The sequence below is a fragment of the Rhinatrema bivittatum genome, chromosome 4 (assembly GCF_901001135.1).
Source record: "Rhinatrema bivittatum chromosome 4, aRhiBiv1.1, whole genome shotgun sequence".
In the NCBI taxonomy this organism is placed as follows: Eukaryota; Metazoa; Chordata; class Amphibia; order Gymnophiona; family Rhinatrematidae; genus Rhinatrema; species Rhinatrema bivittatum.
In genome coordinates, this window is record NC_042618.1 from 168,491,563 (window position 1) to 168,511,116 (window position 19,554).

Sequence of the window (19,554 nt, forward strand, 5' to 3'; positions counted from 1 at the left end):
CTTGCTTTCGCTTTTGATCGGGCAGGCTCTTCCTCTCATCGCGGGGGGGGGGGGGGGGGTTCACTGCGTTTTTGGTCTGGGGGGGTATTTTGAAATTTTTTTCAGCGTTTTTTACTTCCCTCTTTCTTCGCCGATGTCGCGAAGAAGAAAGAGGGGGGGGGGGGGGGGGGTTCCTTCCCCTCCCAGGAACGACTAATAATATTGCTAAAAGCAGGCCCCCACAGGTTCTTTCGCCGGCAACAGGGGAGCCTCAATTACCTCAGGATCCTTTCCCTTTGAGCGCGGGTACAGAATCCATTTTGCATTCGTTCCGCGCTGCGGCTGCTGTGCCTACTATGGGGATGGGTCCTTTCCTCCTCAATTGTCTCCTCAGCTGTGGGCCCCGGAAAATAGGGATTCACAACAGCCTGCCTCTCCAGCTCCGGAGGACAGTCCTGAGGGGACTTCTGACACCTCCTCCGAGTCTTCCTTTATTGTTTTCTTACATAAAGCCTTTAAGGCTAGGAAGGCAGGTAAGCTGATGGCGGGGCAGGCGGGGGGGGGGGGGGGGGGGAATTAGATTCCCATAAGCCCCAGGTGGCTGAACGCGCTAAGGTAAATAAGGGGGTGGAGCCTATTCAGCCTAAGTGTCCCCGCCGCACTGGGGCTCTGCAAGGGAATACAAACTCCTCTGATCTGGATTCAGATCCTGAGGATCCGAATTGTCAACCCCAGATTCCGCAGGGTGAGGATGATCCGGAGCCAGATCCACCACTGGCGGAGAGGGGCTCTCAGGCGGCTGAGGGCGATGATCCTAAGGTAGTTCGCCTTTTTCGTAAAGATGAGTTAGCACCTCTTATTCCTGCTATCCTCTCTGAGCTAGGCATTGACAACCCTCCTGAGGAATCCAAGCTCAGGAAGATGGACCCTGTCTTGTTGGGCCTGAGAGGTCCTGCTACTGCCTTTCCCTTTCATTTTTCAGCCTCGGACTTGTTGTTTCGGGAATGGGATACCCCAGATCTCGGTTTAAAGGTCAGTAAAGCCATGGATAAGCTCTATCCTCTGCCAGAGGACGCCTTGGAGCTACTGCGAGTCCCAAAAGTGGACTCTGCAGTGTCCGCTGTCACACAGAAAACCACGATTCCTGTCACAGGAACAACTGCGCTCATGGATCTGCAGGATAGGAAGTTAGAGGTGCAGCTCAAACGGATTTTTGAGGTCTCAGCCATGGGAGTCCGGGCGGCTATTTGTAGTAATTTTGCTATGCAAGCCGGGCTTCACTGGGTGCAGCAATTAGAAGCCAATGTAGATTTTTCGGCCGAGGAAGCGGCTCAGGCAAACCGTTTGGAATCCTCGGTGGCTTATTGTGCTGATGCTTTTCATGACCTCGTCCGGACGTCTGCCAGGTCCATGGTGTCGGCGGTTGCGGCTCGCTGGCTCTTGTGGTTGCGCAATTGGTCGGCGGATGTGTCTTCTAAGGCCCAACTGGAATCCTTGCCCTTTAAGGGAAAGTTACTTTTTGGTAAGATCTTGGATGACATGATTCAGTCTCTGGGCGAGAATAAGGTGCATCGCCTGCCGGAAAACAGACCTCACTCACGCGGTTCCTTCTCTTCTCGAGCCAGATTTAGAGGTAATCGGAGATATCGCCCTCCTAAGCTGCCCGCTTCGTCCTTTCGTTCTGCTCCGGCGAAGCAACAAACCTATACCCAGTCCTTTTGAGGTCGAAGATTTGGCAGGCCTGGGATGGCTCTCCCTTCCTCAGGAGCAAAATCCTCCCAATGAAAGAACGCTGGTCCACTCCTTGACTCCGGAAGTAGGGGGCAGGTTGGCCCTATTCTTCGAGGAGTGGACCAAGGTAACTGCGGATCAGTGGGTCCTGTCCGTGATAAAACAAGGCTACGCTTTAGATTTTGCACAGCAGCCCCGAGATCAGTTTCTCATCTCCCCCTGTGGGTATGCCACAAAAAGAGCAGCGGTTGCCACTATTAAAGGCCATAGTTCCCGTTCCTCCAAAAGAGCAAGGAAGGGGTCAGTACTCAATATACTTCGTAGTACCGAAGAAGGAAGGATCCTTCCGTCCCATCCTAGACCTCGAGAAGGTGAACAAGTGTCTGAAGATCCCTTGCTTCCGCATGGAGACTCTCCAGTCGGTCATTACCTCGGTAAGGCAGGGAGAGTTCCTAGCCTCACTAGATCTCATGGAGGCTTACTTCCACATAGGGATACGTCAGGATCACCAGAGGTTTCTGCGGTTCTGCATCCTGGGGCAGCATTTTCAGTTTCGAGCTCTTCCCTTCGGTCTGGCGACTGCGCCATGGACTTTCACCAAAGTATTGGTGGTGGTGGCAGCTCACCTCCGGAGGGAAGGTCTCCTGGTGCATCCCTACTTGGACGACTGACTGATTCGTGCAAAGTCGGCAGCTTTAGCCACAGATGCCATTCACAGAGTTCTGCACTGGCTACGGTCACTGAGCTTGGGTGATCAATCTATCTAAGAGCAAACTCATTCCATCTCAGTCCTTGGAGTATTTGGGAGCGCTCTTTGATACCCATAGGGGCCGCATTTTTCTCACCATGGATCGCATCCTCAAATTACAAGCTCAAGTGCGGAGTCTGCTGCTCCAGACTACCTACAGGTTCATGGGTCCATGGCGTCGACCTTAGAGCGGTGTGCCAGAGGAAGTCTGTGCAGGGCTTCTGGTCCCCCGAGGAGTCTCTGTAGTCAATCAATTGGTTGGAGACCCGGGCAGTACAGTTAGCGTTACAAGCCTTTGCTCCTCTCCTACAGGGGAGAGCAGTTCGGGTGTTGTCGGACAATGCGACCACGGTGGCGTATATCAACCGTCAAGGGGGGACTCGGAGTCATCCTGTGGCAGAGGAAGCGGCTCAGTTGTTCAGCTGGGCGGAACATCACTTGCTCTGCATCGCGGCATCTCATATTGCAGGTGTGGACAACATACAAGCGGATTTCCTCAGTCGACACCACCTCGATCCCGGAGAATGGGAATTGTCAGAGGACGCGTTTCAGCGCATGTGCCTTGTGTGGGGAACGCCCAGCATGGATCTCATGGTGACGTTTCGGAACGCCAAAGCCCCACGGTTCTTCTCATGCTGTCGAGAGCCGGGAGCGTAGATGCAGCACCGGTGATTTTGGTGGCACCGGAATGGCAGAGACGTCCTTGGTTCACAGACCTCCTCAATCTCGCATCGGCGGGCCCCATTCTGTTTCCAGGAATTCCGGACTTGCTTTACCAAGGACCCGTTTGTTTGGAAGAAGTCGATCGCTTCTGTCTTGCGGCATGGCTTTTGAGCGGCGCCGCTTAAGTGACAAGGGTTATACTCCTGCGGTAGTGGCTACTCTTCTCTATTCATGCAAAGCTTTCACTAATCTGGCTTACGTTCGGGTTTGGAAGGTTTTTGAGGCCTGGTGTCTTGATCATGACGTTTCACCAATCCGGGCTTCTGTATCCGATATTTTGTGTTTCCTGCAAAAAGGGCTGTCCATGGGATTATCGTGTAGCTCTTTATGTGTACAGGTAGCAGCCCTTGGTTGTTTGCACGACAAAGTGCAGGGTGGAACCTTGACGGCGCATCCTGACGTGGCGTGATTTCTTCGAGCTGCTAAACATTTACATCCGCCTCTTCACCAGCCTTGTCTGTCCTGGAGTTTGAATTTGGTGCTTACAGCTCTGTGTGAGTTGCCTTTTGAGCCTTTGAGGAGGACAACTCTGAAAGATCTTACATTGAAGGTGATTTTTCTAGTCGCTATTACTTCAGCTCGGCGGGTATCAGAACTCCAAGCTCTTTCTTGCAGGGAACCTTTCTTGCGGATCTCCGATTCTGGAGTTTCTATCTGTACGGTTCCTTCTTTTCTTCCGAAGGTGGTATCTTCCTTTCATGTCAAACAATCGGTGGAGTTTCCAGCCTTTGGGGATCTGGACAGTTCGGATCCCCTGTCCCGTGATTTGCGGAAGCTGGATGTTCGTAGAGCTCTTCTACGCTACTTGGAAGTCACCAATGATTTTTGCATGTCTGACAATCTCTTTGTACTCTGGAATGGTCCCTGACGGGGTCACATGGCTTCAAAAACTACTATTGCTCATTAGATGAAAGAGGCTATCAGCTCAGCTTACTTGCTAAAGGGCCGAGTTCTCCCAGTAGGCCTCCAGGCTCATTCTACTCAGTCACAAGCAGCGTCCTGGGTGGAGTCTCATTTCGTGTCTCCACAAGAGATCTGTCAGGCGGCGACGTGGAAGTCACTGCATACTTTCACGCAGCATTACCGGTTGGATGTGCAGGCTACTAATTCGGACGGATTCGGAGAAGGTGTGCTACGAGCGGGCCTCTCTGGATCCCACCCCGGATAGGTATAGCTCTGGTACATCCCAGCAGTCTGGACTGATCTGGGGACGTACAGGGAAAGGAAAATTAGTTTCTTACCTGATAATTTTCATTCCTGTAGTATCACGGATCAGTCCAGAGGCCCACCCTGTCAGAGTGGTTCCAGTGGGGGAGAGTCCGCTTGCTTTCCCATTACTTTTCTGCAGATTTTTTGAGTATTTGGCCTATGTGGTTCTATAGGTGCCAATCTTACTGGGGTTAAGTGACCCGGTGGTAACGTTTTTTCCCTTTCTTGTTCAGGTGTTAGTGTATATAGTTATGGTGTCTTATGGGAGCCATCTTGCTTTGTCATTACAAAATACTGGCGGACTGTAGGTGGCACTCTCCTATATAAAGCGGAGCTTTGTTTTTAAAACATCTCTGTCTCTATCTGCTAGAGGGGGGGCAAAGCCCAGCAGTCTGGACTGATCCGTGGTACTACAGGAACGAAAATTATCAGGTAAGAAACTAATTTTCCTTTTTCTTTGAAAATATGTGCAGTTAGCAGGTAAGAAGTACCCACACACTTTGCCCCACAATGAATGTTTGGAAAATTACCCCCACAAAACTCCTACTCTTAACCAGTGGCGTAGCCATGGGTGGACTTTTGTGGGCTGTGGCCTACATGCTTTGAGCTCAGGCACACCCACTTAACTCGGGAGCCTGAGAAGCAGTGGCCAAAGAGGGAAGGCAGCCCGGGAAGGCCGCTGGTGGATCCTATCCCACCGGCGACTGAAGAGATGGCAGTTCGTGAGGCCACCAGTGGCTCCCATCCCACTGGAGGCCGGAAACAGAATGAAGCCCAGAAGGCCGCCGGTGGACTACTTCCCTCCAGCGGCCAAGAAGAGAAACCTGACTGGAGAGAGCCCGTTCACCTGCTCCTCCTCCTTGTGTGCTGGTTCAATTGTGTGATTTAACACATAGAAAAAGTAAAAAATATGTCAAAGATGCAGTTTTCACCAGTGTTGCATGGAATCAAAAACTAATTATAGGTGGAGGAGGATTGGTTGATGATTATACACGCAAACCGAGCAGACCTTTGGTTGGGTTGAAAACTCATATATGAAACCCTTCCTCCACTTTTCTAAAAAATTTTTTGCTTGTGCTTGATCTAAACAGGTAGGCTGCAGGTGTTTTATTACACTTTGCAGCCTCCCTTTAAAAAAATTTTTTTCTATCTAAATGATGACTCGTTTGTGAGCAGAGAAATTTTATTAAAAATTTGCAAAAAATAATTTTATTGGGGAATTATATAATATATTCGATTTATCATTTACTGCTATACATTCTAATTCTCCCATCTTATTTCTTAGACTTCTGGCATTAGCATACAAACATTTCAAAGTTTGTTTTTTGTTTGTATTTTCATTCTGCTTTTTAATTGATAGGGATAAGTTAGAATTATTTAGCTCAGGTGAGTTTTCAGTTACAGGCACTTGGACTACTTTTCTTATTATTGGAACCTCACTGTCGGGATGCCCTAATTCTAATGCATCATTAGTATCCTTTGAAGATATCTCTCTCCGAACCATGCGCTGCTGAGCGACTGTCGGCTTTCCCCTTTGTTCTAGTTTAAAAGCTGCTCTATCTCCTTTTTAAAGGTTAGAGCCAGCAGTCTGGTTCCACCCTGGTTAAGGTGGAGCCCATCCCTTCGGAAGAGATTCCCCTTCCCCAAAATGTTCCCCAGTTCCTAATAAAACTGAATCCCTCGTCCTTGCACCATCGTCTCATCCATGCATTGAGACTCCGGAGCTCTACCTGCCTCTGGGGACCTGCGCGTGGAACAGGGAGCATTTCAGAGAATGCTACCCTGAAGGTTCTTGATTTAAGCTTTCTACCTAAGAGCCTAAATTTGGCTTCCAGAACCTCCCTCCCACATTTTCCTATGTCATTGGTGCCCACATGTACCACGACAGCCAGCTCCTCCCCAGCACTGTCTAAAACCTATCTAGGTGACGCGTGAGGTCCGCCACCTTCGCACCAGGTAGGTAGCAAGCAGGCATTCCACTTCAAGACCATGTTAAAGCACACTCTGTCAGGGCCATGGCAACTTCAGTAGCGCACCTACGCTCGGTGCCACTTCCTGATATTTGTAGGGCTGCTACCTGGAGTTCTCTCCATACCTTTACAGCCCATTATTGTTTAGACAAGGCTGGAAGACAAGATTCCATCTTCGGCCAGTCTGTCTTGCGCACCCTATTTGCAACGTGATGTACCAACACTGTTCCACCTTGCCCGTTAGGGTTCAGGTTGCCCTCTACCAAATTCCACCCCAGTTGTTGTGCCTGTTGCACATCTTTGGGTACATTTGGTGCATTTCTCGGACATCCTGAGCTCGGTATTCACCCATATGTGAGGACTACCATCCTGCTTGTCCTGTGAGAAAGCAGAAGTTGCTTACCTGCAACAGGTGTTCTCACGAAACCCGCCCGCCACCCCGTGGTGTTGGGTTCGTTACGTTTTATTATTTTATTTTTTGGCACTTACTATAGCTTTTAAACAAGATTGAAGGGGGACCCCTGCTGGTTGCAGGATTAGTGCCATCCTGGGCATGCCCAGTAGGTGCCAGTCAAAGTTCTGGAAACTTTGACAAAAGTGTTCCGTGATTGGGCTCCATCCTGTAATGTCACCCATATGTGAGGACTAACATCCTGCTGTACTGTGAGAACACCTGCTACAGGTAAGCAACTTCTGCTTTATTGTAATTATGATATTCTGTGCATTTTTGGAAAAAGGATTCATACAAGAATACATTGATTTGTTTTATTATGTAATTGGATTTCATATTTCTTTTAAATTTCTGTTTCTTTTTACATGATGTGTATTTATAAACTGCAATAAATATAAAATAAATTAATATAGATTAATAAGGTATTTTTAATGTTGGTAAGGGCTTGAAATAGAATTAAAATATTGTAAAGCATCACTCATGATGAAACTACTGTATTTGAAAATGTGCATCTTATGGAGCAAATATTAAAAAAAAAAATTAACTACTACCCCCCAGCCTCCTGACTCCCTCTCCCCCCCCCCCCCCCCCCCCCCAAGACTTGGCAAAAGTCCCTGGTGGTCCATTGGGGGTCAGGGAGCGATCTCCTGCTCTTGGGCCCTCGGCTGCCAGTAATCAAAATGGTGCCAGTGGCCCTTTGTCCTTACTATGTTACAGGGGCTACTGGTGTCATTGGTCGGCCCCTTTCACATGGTGCTGGCCATCCATTGCTTCTACCATGTGACAGGGGCCAACCAATGACACCGGTAGCCCCTGGTGACATAGTAAGGGCAAAGGCCCACTGGTGCCATTTTGATTATTGGCAGCCGACGGCCCAAGAGCAGGAGATTGCTCCCGGACCCCCACTTGACCACCAGGGACTTTTGCCAAGTCTTGGGGGGGGGGGGGGGTCAGGAGGGTAGTGGATTGTAGTTAATTCAATTTAAAGGGTTGGGCTGGGGTTTGTTTGTTTTTTCCCACACAAAGAGAATGATAAACGTTTTCTGATCCGGGGAGTAGACCGAAATGGCCCTCCCCAGACCTGAAAATGAAATGGGGACAAAAAAAAATTGTATACACACCACTAATTTGCTCCATAAGACGTACAGATGCCCGGGAACAGAGCCGGTTTAGCACACCATTTATTTATTATTTTTTTTAATTTTCCCCTTTGAATCCTAGGTGCGTCTAATGGTCAGGTGCGTCTTATGGAGCGAAAAATACAGTACTTAGAAATCCATTGTCAGATGCACTCTAAAGCATTATTTATTGATAATTAGGGCCTAGACTTGTATGTCATCTGCCCACCCATATTAACCTTGGGCCCCCTAAAAAATTCATTCCCTGTAGTAACCAGATCAGTCCAGACTCCTGGGTTTTGCCTCCCTTCCAGCAGATGGAGACAGAGAAAGTTTCACAGGCGCCGCCTCCTAACCCAATGTGCCACCTGCAGTTCCTCAGTATTTGTCTCCAGCACATGGAAGAGGTGCAAAATCTGCTGTTCTCTTCCTGAGTTTAAAAAAAAAAAGATAAAATAGAAAGAAGAGGATTTTTAGCTTCAAAAAGAAGAAGGTGTTTATCCTCCCAGGAGGTTGGCAGATCCTGGTGGGACCATCCCTCTTGGTTGTAAGGCAGGATGAGCAGGAGTTGGGGACTCTAATTTGCTCGCTGAATCACACCAGAGATGATAGCTGGTGGTTCAGTTCCCTCACCTACAGGAGGATTGAAGGAAGCCTCTGCCACCCTTCATGCAGGAAAGTGTTTTGTTAATTCTCTTAGAAAGTTTAAAAACAAAAAAAGAAGCCTGAAAGAGAAAAGTTATATGACAGGGGTCTTGTTTTCTTTCGGCTCTCCCTGTTGGCGGTGGCAGAGCAAGGTAAGCCATTCAGGGGGCTCTGGTCTTTGCGGCTTTCCCCCTCCCTTCTCCTCTCTGAGCGTGTGCTGAGCAGTCGGGGTTGGGCCGAGCCATGCTGCGAGGGAGTCGCTGTGCTGTGTGTGGTGAGCACAGTTTGCATTTGTCAAAGGCCGGCCGATGCTCCTGATGCCGTTCTGGTGGGGAGGACTCATCGGGAGGGGTTGCAGCACGGGCCTGGCAGGTCGCAGGCTGCATTGGAAGAGACTGCCTTATATGTTCCCACTCAGCGTGAGAACGGCGGCCATTTTGAGAACATTTACAGATTCTGCAGAAAGGACTGAAGGGTGAGGAGATCTCCCGCCATCGCTGTGCCCCATGAATTCCAGCCCCGATGAAACCTGGGAGGGCCAGGAAGGGGTAGTCTGAGCAGGAGTCAGATCTTCTGATGAGGGATTCTCTGGGTCCTGCTCCCTTTTCCCCAGAGTTTTTTTTCTCCTCATGCATTAAGCCTTTCTGGCCTGGAGTACTATGGGATTCCCCCGCCCCCCCCAACGTGGAATGCTTCAGCTGCTCTGCCTAAAAAAAGTTTTTGGGGGTCATGAGGATTCAGAGAGTCCTTGGTCCAACAGTGTCAGGGGCCATTGAGGACTGTTCCTCTGAGGAGTCCAATCGTGGGTTGCCGTTTGGGGACAGTCCTCCCAACTCGAGTCCACCCAGGATTGGGCAGGATAGGATCCAGATGAGGAATCAGCAAAGGTCACCTCTACGGAAGGGGATGATCCCAAAGTAGTTTGCCTGTTTGAAAAGGAGAAACTGGGACCTATGATTCTGCATGTCCTGGCAGAGTTAGGGATGATGGTTCCTCAGGAGGTGTTGGATCAGGACTCGGTAGATCTAGTCATGGCTGGCTTATGGTCCGGCCAGAATTCTCCCTTTTTATAAGTCAGTAAAACATTTGGTGGTCAGGGAGTGGGATACTCCAGAGACTGGCCTTAAGCTTAGCAGAGCCATGGATAAGCTTTATCCCCTGCCCAAAGACACTCTGGAGCTCTTAAGGGTCCCGAAGATGGATGCCTCCGTCTCTGCAGTTCCAAAAAGGACCACCCTTCCAGTAGCTGGCACAGCAGCTCTGAAGGATTTTCAGGACCAGAAGCTCGTGGTGCACCTTAAGAAGATATTTGAGATGTCTGCTCTGGGCATACGTGCTGCAGTGTGCAGAGGTTTTATGCTTCGGGCTAGCTTGAGGTGGGTGCAGCAGTTACAAAGTAACAAGGATATATCACCCCAAGATTCGAAACAGGTGGAATACTTAGAGGCAGTGGTCTCCTACAGGGCTGAGGTCTTGTATGGACTCATTCGCACTTCCCTATATGTACCCGGATCAGTCCAGACTGCTGGGTTTTGCCCACCCTCTAGCAGAGACAGAGATGTTTTAAAAACAAAACTCTGCCTTATATAGGAGAGTGCCACCTACAGCCCGGCAGTATTTCTCTGTCTTTAGCTGATGGCGGAGGTGCAAAACCTACAGTCTGGTCAGAGTCTTAATTTTGGGGTAGATTTAGTCAAATTAGTTGTGAGTTTTTTGTCTATTTGAAATTGTTTGGCTCTTTAAAAAAAACAAAAAAACAAACCAGCAGCGTAGAGTTTCCTGTGGTCCGCCTCCCAGAGGGTTGGCAGGCTCTGAGAGGGCCATCCCCTGCTGGTTTGAAGCAGCTGCCAACGAGGGTTGAGGACCCTATTTATCATTTGGGGCAGCGTGAGTGCAATACTGGGGAGCCCGGCTCACTCCACCCAAAAAAGATCAGCACCCTGGACCATGGTAGGCAATTTTCGCTTTAAAAAAAAAAAAAAAAAAAGCTTGAATTTTTTTCTTTGCTTTCAGTTTTGTTCGGGCTGTCTATCCCTCTCTCGCTCTCATCGCGGGGGGGGGGGGGTGTTTCGCCGCGTTTGTAGGCCTCGGGGGGCTTACTTTTGTTTTTTTCCTTAATTTGTTTCTTTTTTCCTGCCTCCCCCAATGCCGCGATCGGCCGCGTTTGGCTCAGCCCGTGCGCGGCTCTCCTGGGAGAACTTGTGCTCCCAATGTTTACTTGGGGGCGAGGGATCCTCCGGTGCAGGGGCGGTGAACAAAGTACAAAAAAGCAGGTTACTGCGAGCCCCTTCGATGGCTGCAGGAGCTGCTCAGCCTGCACAGGATCCTTTTCCATTAAGCGCGGGAATGGAGGCCATTTTGCACTCGCTCCTCTCCGCTACTCAGGCAGCCATGGGGGAGGGCGGCTCCCTGAGGACAAGGAATCGTGGCAGCCTGTCTCTCCTGATCCGGAGGTTAGTCCTGAAGAGACTTCTGATACCTCCTCTGAGTCCTCCGTCATTATTTTCTTACATAAAGCCTTTAAGGCAAAGAAAGCAGGCAAGCCACTTGAAGGGGGTAAGCTTGACTCCTTAGGGAATAAGGCTCGGGAGTATAAGCGTGCAAAATCTCATAAGGGTGCGGGGCCTAAGCGTCCCTTCTGTGCACTAGGAGTCAGCAGGGGGATACGGATTCTTCAGGATTCAAAACTGGTGGAATACCTAGAGGCAGCGGTCGCCTACAGGGCTGATGTCATGTATGAACTCATTCGCACTTCTTCCAGGACGATGATATCTGCGGTCTTGGCTCAGAGGCTCCTTTGGTTATGGAATTGGTCAGTGGATGTTTTGTCAAAGGCTTAACTGGGAGTTTTGCCTTTTAAGAGCAAGCTTCTTTTTTTTTTTTTTTTTTTAAACTTGGAGCAACTGATAAAGCATCTGGGGGACAAAGTGCACAAGCTACTGGAGGACAAGTCCAAAGGGTCAAAAGGATTTCTTCTTGTGCACTCCTGATTTCGAGGACAGAGGCGTTTTCACCAGAGCAGAGCTCTGGGTGCTGGCCAGAGGCAGACCTTGGGGATGTCACAGTCCTGAAACCAGTCATTTCGTGGATGTTGGCCTAACAGAGAGGGTTCCGGCCAGGGGAGTGGTGAAGCCAAACATGCACAATGAGGTGAGGCAGGCCTACTCCTCAGTCCCAGTCATCGGGGGTCGTTTGACTCAATTTTACGAGGAGTGGGTCAAAATCACATTGGGCCAGTGGGTTCTAAGCTTCATAGGACGAGGTTGTGCTTTAGAATTTGCTTGGCTGCTAAGGAGCCTGTTCATGGTATCTCCTTGTTCCTCACCAGAAAAGAAACTGATCGTACAGCAGACCATCCAGCGACTGCAAATGCTGGGAGCCATTGTTCCCATCCCCAAGGAGGAACAAGGGACGAGATGATGTTCTATTTTTTTGTGGTTCCAAAGAAGGAAGGAACTTTTTGTCCAGTTCTGGATTTAAAGAAGGTGAACTTAGCTCTCCAGATACCTGGTTCCAGATGGAGACTCTGTGGTCTTTCATAGCAGCGGTACGAAGCAGAAAGTTCCTGGCTTCCTTGGATCTGACAGAAGCGTACCTACACAGGAATTTGCCCGGACCATCAGAGAGATCTCCGGTTTATGAACTTGGGAGGCATTTTCAATTTTGCGCTCTTCTTTTCTGGTTAGTAACGGCCCCAAGGACCTTCACCAAGGTGATGGTGGTGGTGGCGGCAGCCCTCAGAAAGGAGGGCTGAATGACTTGCTCATCTGGGCAAAGTTGGAGGACGTTTGCAGGCAGGCGGTGACAGTGATGTTGCACCGCTTGAGATCCTTGGACAGATTCACTATCCAGCCCAAGAACCATCTTTCTCTGTCGCAGGTTCTGGAGTTCTAGGGTGTGCGCTTCGATACCTGAATGGGAAAAGTATTTCTCATGGAGGAGCGGTTTGCCAAGCTGTAGACTCAAGTTTGGAACCTATTGTAGGCCCGAGTGCCGAGGATATGGGATTACTTGCAGGTCCTCTGTTTCATGGCATCTACCCTGGAGCTGGTCCCATGGGCGTTTGCTCATATGAAATCTCTACAGAATGCATTATTGTCCCAGTGGGATCTGATGTCAGAGCAGTTTAATCTTGCACTACCACTTACAGAGAGTCATCCAGGTCCAGTCTTTTGTGGTGGCTTGGTCAGGACCATTTATGCTGCGGCATGGATCTGGAGGTTCCACAGTGGATGGTCGTGACTACTGACACCAGTCTCTGCACTTGGGGGAGCTATGTGCGGGTCCCAGTCGGTGCAAGGCCTGTGGTCAGCAGAGGAAGCGTCCTGGTCCATTAACTGCTTAGAGCAGTGTGGTTGGCTCTGCAGGATTTTCTACCTCTTTTGCACAACCATCTGGTCAGAATCCTGTCAGACAATGCGACGACGGTGGCCTACATCAACCGCCAGGGTGCTACTAAGAGTCAAGCAGTTGGTCAGGAAGCAGAGATGCTGGCCTTGATAGCGGCTTCTCACAAAGCAGTGTCAGACAATGTGCAAGCGCATTTTCTCAGCCAGTAACAATTGGATCCTGGAGAATGGGAGTTATCGGAGGAAGCAGTGGGCCCCTTTTCTTGCAGATGGGGCATTCCTCATATGCATCTGATGGTGACTCAGCGGAATGCCAAGGCACCGCGGTTCTTCAGTCGCAGAAAAGAGTGCAGAGCTGAAGGGGTTGATGCCCTGGTTCTTCCTTGGCCGCACGACACGCTGGCTTACATGTTTCCACCATGGCCTCTTGTGGGCAAGGTTGTGAGAAGAATAGAGATCCATCCAGGAGAGGTGATTCTCGTGGCTCCGGAGTGGCCATGGTGACCTTGGTTTGCAGATTTGGTAAATCTAGCAGTGGACAGCATGTTAAGACTGGGACATCTACCAAATCTCCTGCGTCAGGGCCCCATATTTTTAGATCAAGCAGATCGCTTTTGTCTAGCAGCTTAGCTTTTGAAAGGAGGCAATTAAGGAAGAAAGGATATCCGGAGGATGTTATTTCTACTCTGTTGCAGGCTCGAAAGACTTCTACTTCCTTAGCGTATGTCCGGGTTTGGAGGATTTTTGAGTCTTGGTGTACGGAGCAAGGGGTTGATCCTCTGCGAGCGTCTGTGGAGCAGAATTTGGCTTTTTTGCAGAGAGGCCTATTAATAGGTTTGTCCTTTAGTTCCTTGAGAGTACAGGTGTTGGCCCTGGGCTATTTGCGAGGCAAGATTCATGGAACAAACTTAGCTGAGCATGTGGATGTGGTACATTTCCTCCAAGGGGCAAAGCACTTGCGCCCCCCTGTTCATATAAGGTATGTCCTTCTTGGAGCCTTAACTTGGTCCTCAAGGGCATGTGTGCAGCGCTGTATGAGCCTCTTAAAAGGGTCCCATAGAAGATCTCAATTTGAAGGTGGTTTTCTTGGTGGCGATTTGTTCAGCCAGAAGGGTGTCTGAACTTCAAGACCTGTCTTGTAGGGAACCCTTTTTGCGGATTTCGGATTCCGGAGTCTCTCTGAAGATAGTTCCGTCTTTTCTGCCGAAGGTGGTTTCAGCGTTCCACTTAAGTCAGACAGTGGAGCTTCCGGATTTTCCAAATGTGGAGATTGGTGCGCCTCATGCAAAAGAATTGAGACCTCTGGATGTCAGAAGGGCTTTGTTGCGGTATCTGGAGGTCACTAACAGTTTCAGATTATTAGATCTGAAACTGTTTGTGCTGTAGAGTGGTGCAAAAAAGGGACAGAAGGCATCAAAAGCCACGATTGCGCATTGGTTGAAGGAGGCTATTGGTTCTGCATACATTTGTTGTGGGAGTCCTATCCTGAAGGGGTTAAGGGCTCATTCTACACGGTCCCAGGCAGCCTCCTGGGCAGAATGTCAGCTAATGTCGCCGCAAGAGATTTGCAGGGCAACTAATTGAAAGTCTTTACGTACCGATTGGATGTCCAGGCCTCGGACGTTGGGAGTTTCGGTGAAAATGTACTTCGAGCAGGACTCTCGCAGTCCCATCAGGTTAGGGAAGCTTTTGTACCTCCCAGGAATCTGGACTGAACTAGGTATGTACAGGGAAAGGTAAATTGGTTCATACCTGCTAATTTTCATTCTTGTAGTACCACAGATCAGTCCATAGTCCCACCTGCTGGGGAGAGGAGATTTGGAGAGTCCGCTCGATCTGTTTACTATAATAATTCTGAAGCATGGCACAGCTTTCTTGGTAGTCCTTAAAATTAAAGTTCCAAAATTTATAAATTTTCCTCTCTGCTCGTTTGGAGGATATTGTAGCAATGGTTTCTTAGAAGTTTTTTTGACTATTTTCTGCTTGGGTACTGAGTAATACTGAGGAACTGCAGATGGCACATCAGCACATCGGGTTAAGAGGTGGTGTCTGCAAACATTTCTCTGTCTCCATCTGTTGGAAGGGAGGCAAAACCCAGGAGTTTGGACTGATCTGTGGTACTACAGGAACAAAAATTAGCAGGTAAGAACCAATTTTCCTTTTCTGGCTAGGCCACTGCTCTTAACATATTGCCCCTCTTACCAGGGATGTTTTCTGCTCTGTTTTACAATAAGTGATGATGTACTTAAAATTTCTTGTTCTTCTCCTTTCAGGTTTCTCGAGGACCGCAATACAGTTTTCTGGATTTATTCCCAAAAGTGATATGTAGAGCACCGAAAGAAGTATTAGAAAGAGAGATGCAGAGCCATGGCCCTCAGCACAGCACAGACCCTGGAATGGACCATGAGGAGTTCTGCAGTGAGGCCTTTCAGCGACCTTTCCAGTACCTAACACGGTTCAGACAGAACGAGAACTTGGATTCATTCTGTTACATACCTGGCTCAATAGAAGGCAGCCCCGTAGAGTGCCTGCAGCTCCTGCTAATATACTGCGGCATTATGGATCCCAGCTGGTCAGAGCTGAGGAACTTCACTTGGTTCTTGAACTTGCAGCTGAGGGATTGTGAGTCATCTCTCTTCTGCAATGTATTGTTCGTTGGTGATGTGTTGCATGGTTTCAAAACATTTGTGGTCAAATTTATGATCCTGATGGCAAAGGATTTTGCAACACCATCCTTAAACATTTCTGATCAGAGTCTGGGGAACACTGCTCCCATTAATTTAGATGATATTAAGGAAGAGGATATTGCTCCTTTTCTGTTGCGCAAGAAATGGGAGACCGAACCCCACCCATATATATTTTTCAATGATGACCATGAATCAATGACATTTATTGGTTTCCATCTACAGCCCAATGGTATTTCAGGAGGTGTGGACGCCATCAATTCAGTGAATGGAAAAATCATTGAGAGCAATGTCATGACAATGCAGTTGTATCAAGGTCTGCAGCTGCAGAGGGTTCCCTTCAACATTGACTTTGATGCACTGTCCAGGGACCAAAAGATAGAGAAACTTTGCCTAGTCTTGGGAATCCAGTGGCCACTAGATCCTGATGAATCATATGAGCTCACTATGGACAACATGCTTAAAATTCTTGCCATCAAGATGCGGTTCAGGTGTGGCATCCCCGTTATCATCATGGGAGAAACAGGTTGTGGAAAAACCAGACTTATAAAATTCATGTGTGACCTGCACAGAAGTGGTGCTGTCATAGATAACTTGAAGCTGGTGAAAGTTCATGGCGGTACAAGTGCCAAGATGATTTATGACAAAATACGAGAAGCAGAGGCAATTGCAGTTGTAAACAAACTGCAATATCAATTTGACACTGTATTATTTTTTGATGAGGCCAACACAACAGAGGCAGTAAGCAGCATTAAGGAAGCCCTGTGTGACCGCACAGTAGAAGGAGTGCCCTTGGCTGGTGAGACTGGCTTACAAATCATAGCAGCGTGCAACCCTTACCGAAAGCATACAAATGATATGATTAAGCGTCTTGAGTCAGCTGGACTAGGATACAGGGTCAAAGCAGATGAGACCAAAGAGAAGCTTGGGTCCATCCCTTTGCGGCAGCTGGTTTATCGGGTCCACTCTCTGCCACCCAGCATGATCCCTCTGGTGTGGGATTTTGGACAACTGAACAACAATGCAGAAAAGAAATACATTCAGCAGATTGTACAAAAATTGGTTGAATCTATACAGTTATCAAGTGGTAAAATTGAGTTGCTGACAAATGTTCTGTCTGCTTCACAGTGTTTCATGAGGCGAAGGCATGACGAGTGCAGCTTCGTCAGCTTAAGGGACGTGGAGCGCTGCATGGAGGTTTTCAAGTGGTTTTACAGCCGCAGTGAGCTGCTGTGGATTAATCTGGAAAAGTATCTTATGGAGCATAAAATTAGGAAATACAGTATGCCCACAGATAATGTTGCCTGGTCCTTGGTGCTTGCCATTGGCATCTGCTATCATGCGTCTTTAGACAGCAAAGATGCATATAGAAACACAGTTTCTAAGGAGCTTCCTGATCCTTATACAAATCCAAAAAAGATTCTGCAAGACATAACCATTATGCAAGATCTCTTCTTGAGTGGTGTGAACTTAAGAGAAACTATTGCTAGAAATCTAGCCCTGAAGGAAAATGTGTTCATGATGGTTATATGCATTGACCTTAAAATTCCTCTCTTTCTTGTCGGAAAACCTGGCAGCTCTAAGTCCCTTGCCAAGACCATTGTGGCTGATGCCATGCAAGGCCAAGCAGCCCATTCTGATCTCTATAAGAAACTAAAGCAAATCCACCTGGTGTCCTTTCAGTGCAGCCCTCATTCGACTCCAGAAGGGATCATAGGTACCTTCAAACACTGTGCCCGCTTTCAGGAAGGGAAGAATCTGAAAGATTATGTATCTGTGGTGGTGCTGGATGAGATAGGGCTGGCAGAAGACTCTCCTAAAATGCCTTTGAAGACCTTGCACCCTCTCCTTGAAGATGGCTGTGTTGATGATGATCCCCTTCCTCACAAAAAAGTTGGTTTTATTGGAATCTCCAACTGGGCCCTGGATCCTGCCAAGATGAATCGGGGTATTTTTGTATCCCGTGGTGATCCAAAAAAGGGTGAACTTATCGAAAGTGCTAAAGGAATCTGTTCATCAGATAGCAACTTGCTACTACAAAAGATCCAAAACTACTTCCCTATTTTTGCAGATGTTTACACGGATATTTGTAAGATGCAAAAATTGAAAGATAAAGAATTCTTTGGGCTGCGTGATTACTACAGCCTTATAAAAATGGTTTTTGCATTGACCCGCTCCTGTAAAAAGGAGCCTTCCAATCATGATATAGTGCAAGTGATTCTTCGTAATTTTAGTGGTAAAGATGACATTAATGCTGTGGAGATTTTTATATCCAAAATCACAAATGAGAAATACACTGCAGATGTTGACACAATTGACTTGGTCCGGCAGAATATATATAGCGATGGTCAGGATGAGTGCAGATACTTGCTCATCTTGACTAAGAATTATGCAGCTCTTCAGATTCTCCAACAGGTTTTTTTTGCTGCAAGCAAACAGCCCGAAGTTATCTTTGGCTCCAGCTTCCCCAAAGACCAGGAATATACCCAGATCTGCAGAAACATCAATCGTGTGAAAATCTGTATGGAAACTGGACAAATGGTGGTTCTTCTAAACCTACAGAATCTGTATGAAAGCCTATATGATGCCCTTAACCAGTACTATGTGTACCTGGCAGGTCAGAAGTATGTTGATTTGGGCTTGGGTACACATCGTGTGAAGTGCAGAGTCCATGATCAGTTCCGTTTGATAGTCATTGAGGAGAAGGACATTGTGTACACACGCTTCCCCATTCCACTGATCAACAGGCTAGAGAAACACTACCTGGACATCAATACTGTCCTGAACAAACAGCAAAAGGCCATTGTTCAAGACCTGGAGAAATGGGTAAAAGACTTCACTACTGTCAACACTGAGTCTATGCTGGTGGGCCAGAAGACATATAGCCCATTTGATGTGTTTATTGGTTACCATGAAGACACCTGTGCCTCGGTCATCCTACAGGTGACAGAGAAGCTCAAACATGATTGTACCACTGAGACTTTTCGGGCAAATGTGATAGAACAAGCAAGACTGGCCTTGCTGAACTGTGCCACTCCTGATTCTGTGATTCGTCTGGGCAGCTCTCAGCTAGGTCCCTACATGGCTGAGCAATTGGTCAGAAAATACTTTAGGAAACAGAAACACAATTCTCTTGTGGAGTTCCTGCATTCTCACACCCAGATTGGGTCAGGATGTTGCACCATATTTACTGAGGTAATTTGTCTTTATGTATTTAATACCATTGTTAGATGTAAATCTCGGGTTCTTGTTGAGAAGACCACTAAAGTACTTCCAAAGCCAAATGGGATGCTGAGGATATTGGCTTATCCAGTCCTCTTGTGCAGTGACTGTTTCTGGCTATGGAGAAACGGTTCTTTGTAAGGGAATCTGGTCATTTTGGGGAATTTATAAATGGGGTAGGGTAATGTGGGTTTATGCCTCCAGTCTGGTTTGCTTGGTATTACAAGAATCACTGACAAAGAAACACGTTTCCCTTTCCATGTATGTCTCTCTTTCCTTGAAGATTACAACTTTCTCACGGCTTCTGACTGCAGCTGACAGGGGGAGTTTGGAGGAGCAGGTGAAAGACCGGGTTCAGAGAATTGAGGTCCTGTCCCTGCAGCAGTTTGACACAGAGCATGCCTTCTTGAAGGAAATCCGGTTAGTCTTTCTGCTCTGCCATTGTAGTTCCAATCAGAGTCAGGACAATGCTGGGTTGCATAAGAAAAGGTGTAACCAGCTGGAAAAAGGAGAAAATTATATCTCCATGCAGACATTGGTGAGACTTCCTCTGGACTACTGTGTCCACTTCTGGGTGCTGTACCTTTAACAAGTTTTAGACATAAGTAGAGATGGTCCAGAGAAGTGCTACCAAACTTTTGCAGTCTGCTCCAAAATTCCCATAAGGCAATGCATAAGGATCTAATCAGGTATATCTTAGAGGAGAGGGGGTGATAAGATAGAAA

General features: G+C 47.9%; 1 protein-coding gene across 2 annotated transcripts in view; it reads left to right on the forward strand.

The window, feature by feature from the left end:
- RNF213 (ring finger protein 213) overlaps nucleotides 1–19,554 on the forward strand; it is a 413,312-nt gene that overhangs the window by 218,191 nt on the left and 175,567 nt on the right. For both annotated transcript variants that reach the window (XM_029599190.1, XM_029599191.1), the window contains exons 27-28: nucleotides 15,197–18,802; nucleotides 19,113–19,249. In XM_029599190.1, coding sequence (XP_029455050.1) covers nucleotides 15,197–18,802; nucleotides 19,113–19,249 — 3,743 coding nt within the window. The remainder of the gene's footprint in view (nucleotides 1–15,196; nucleotides 18,803–19,112; nucleotides 19,250–19,554) is intronic.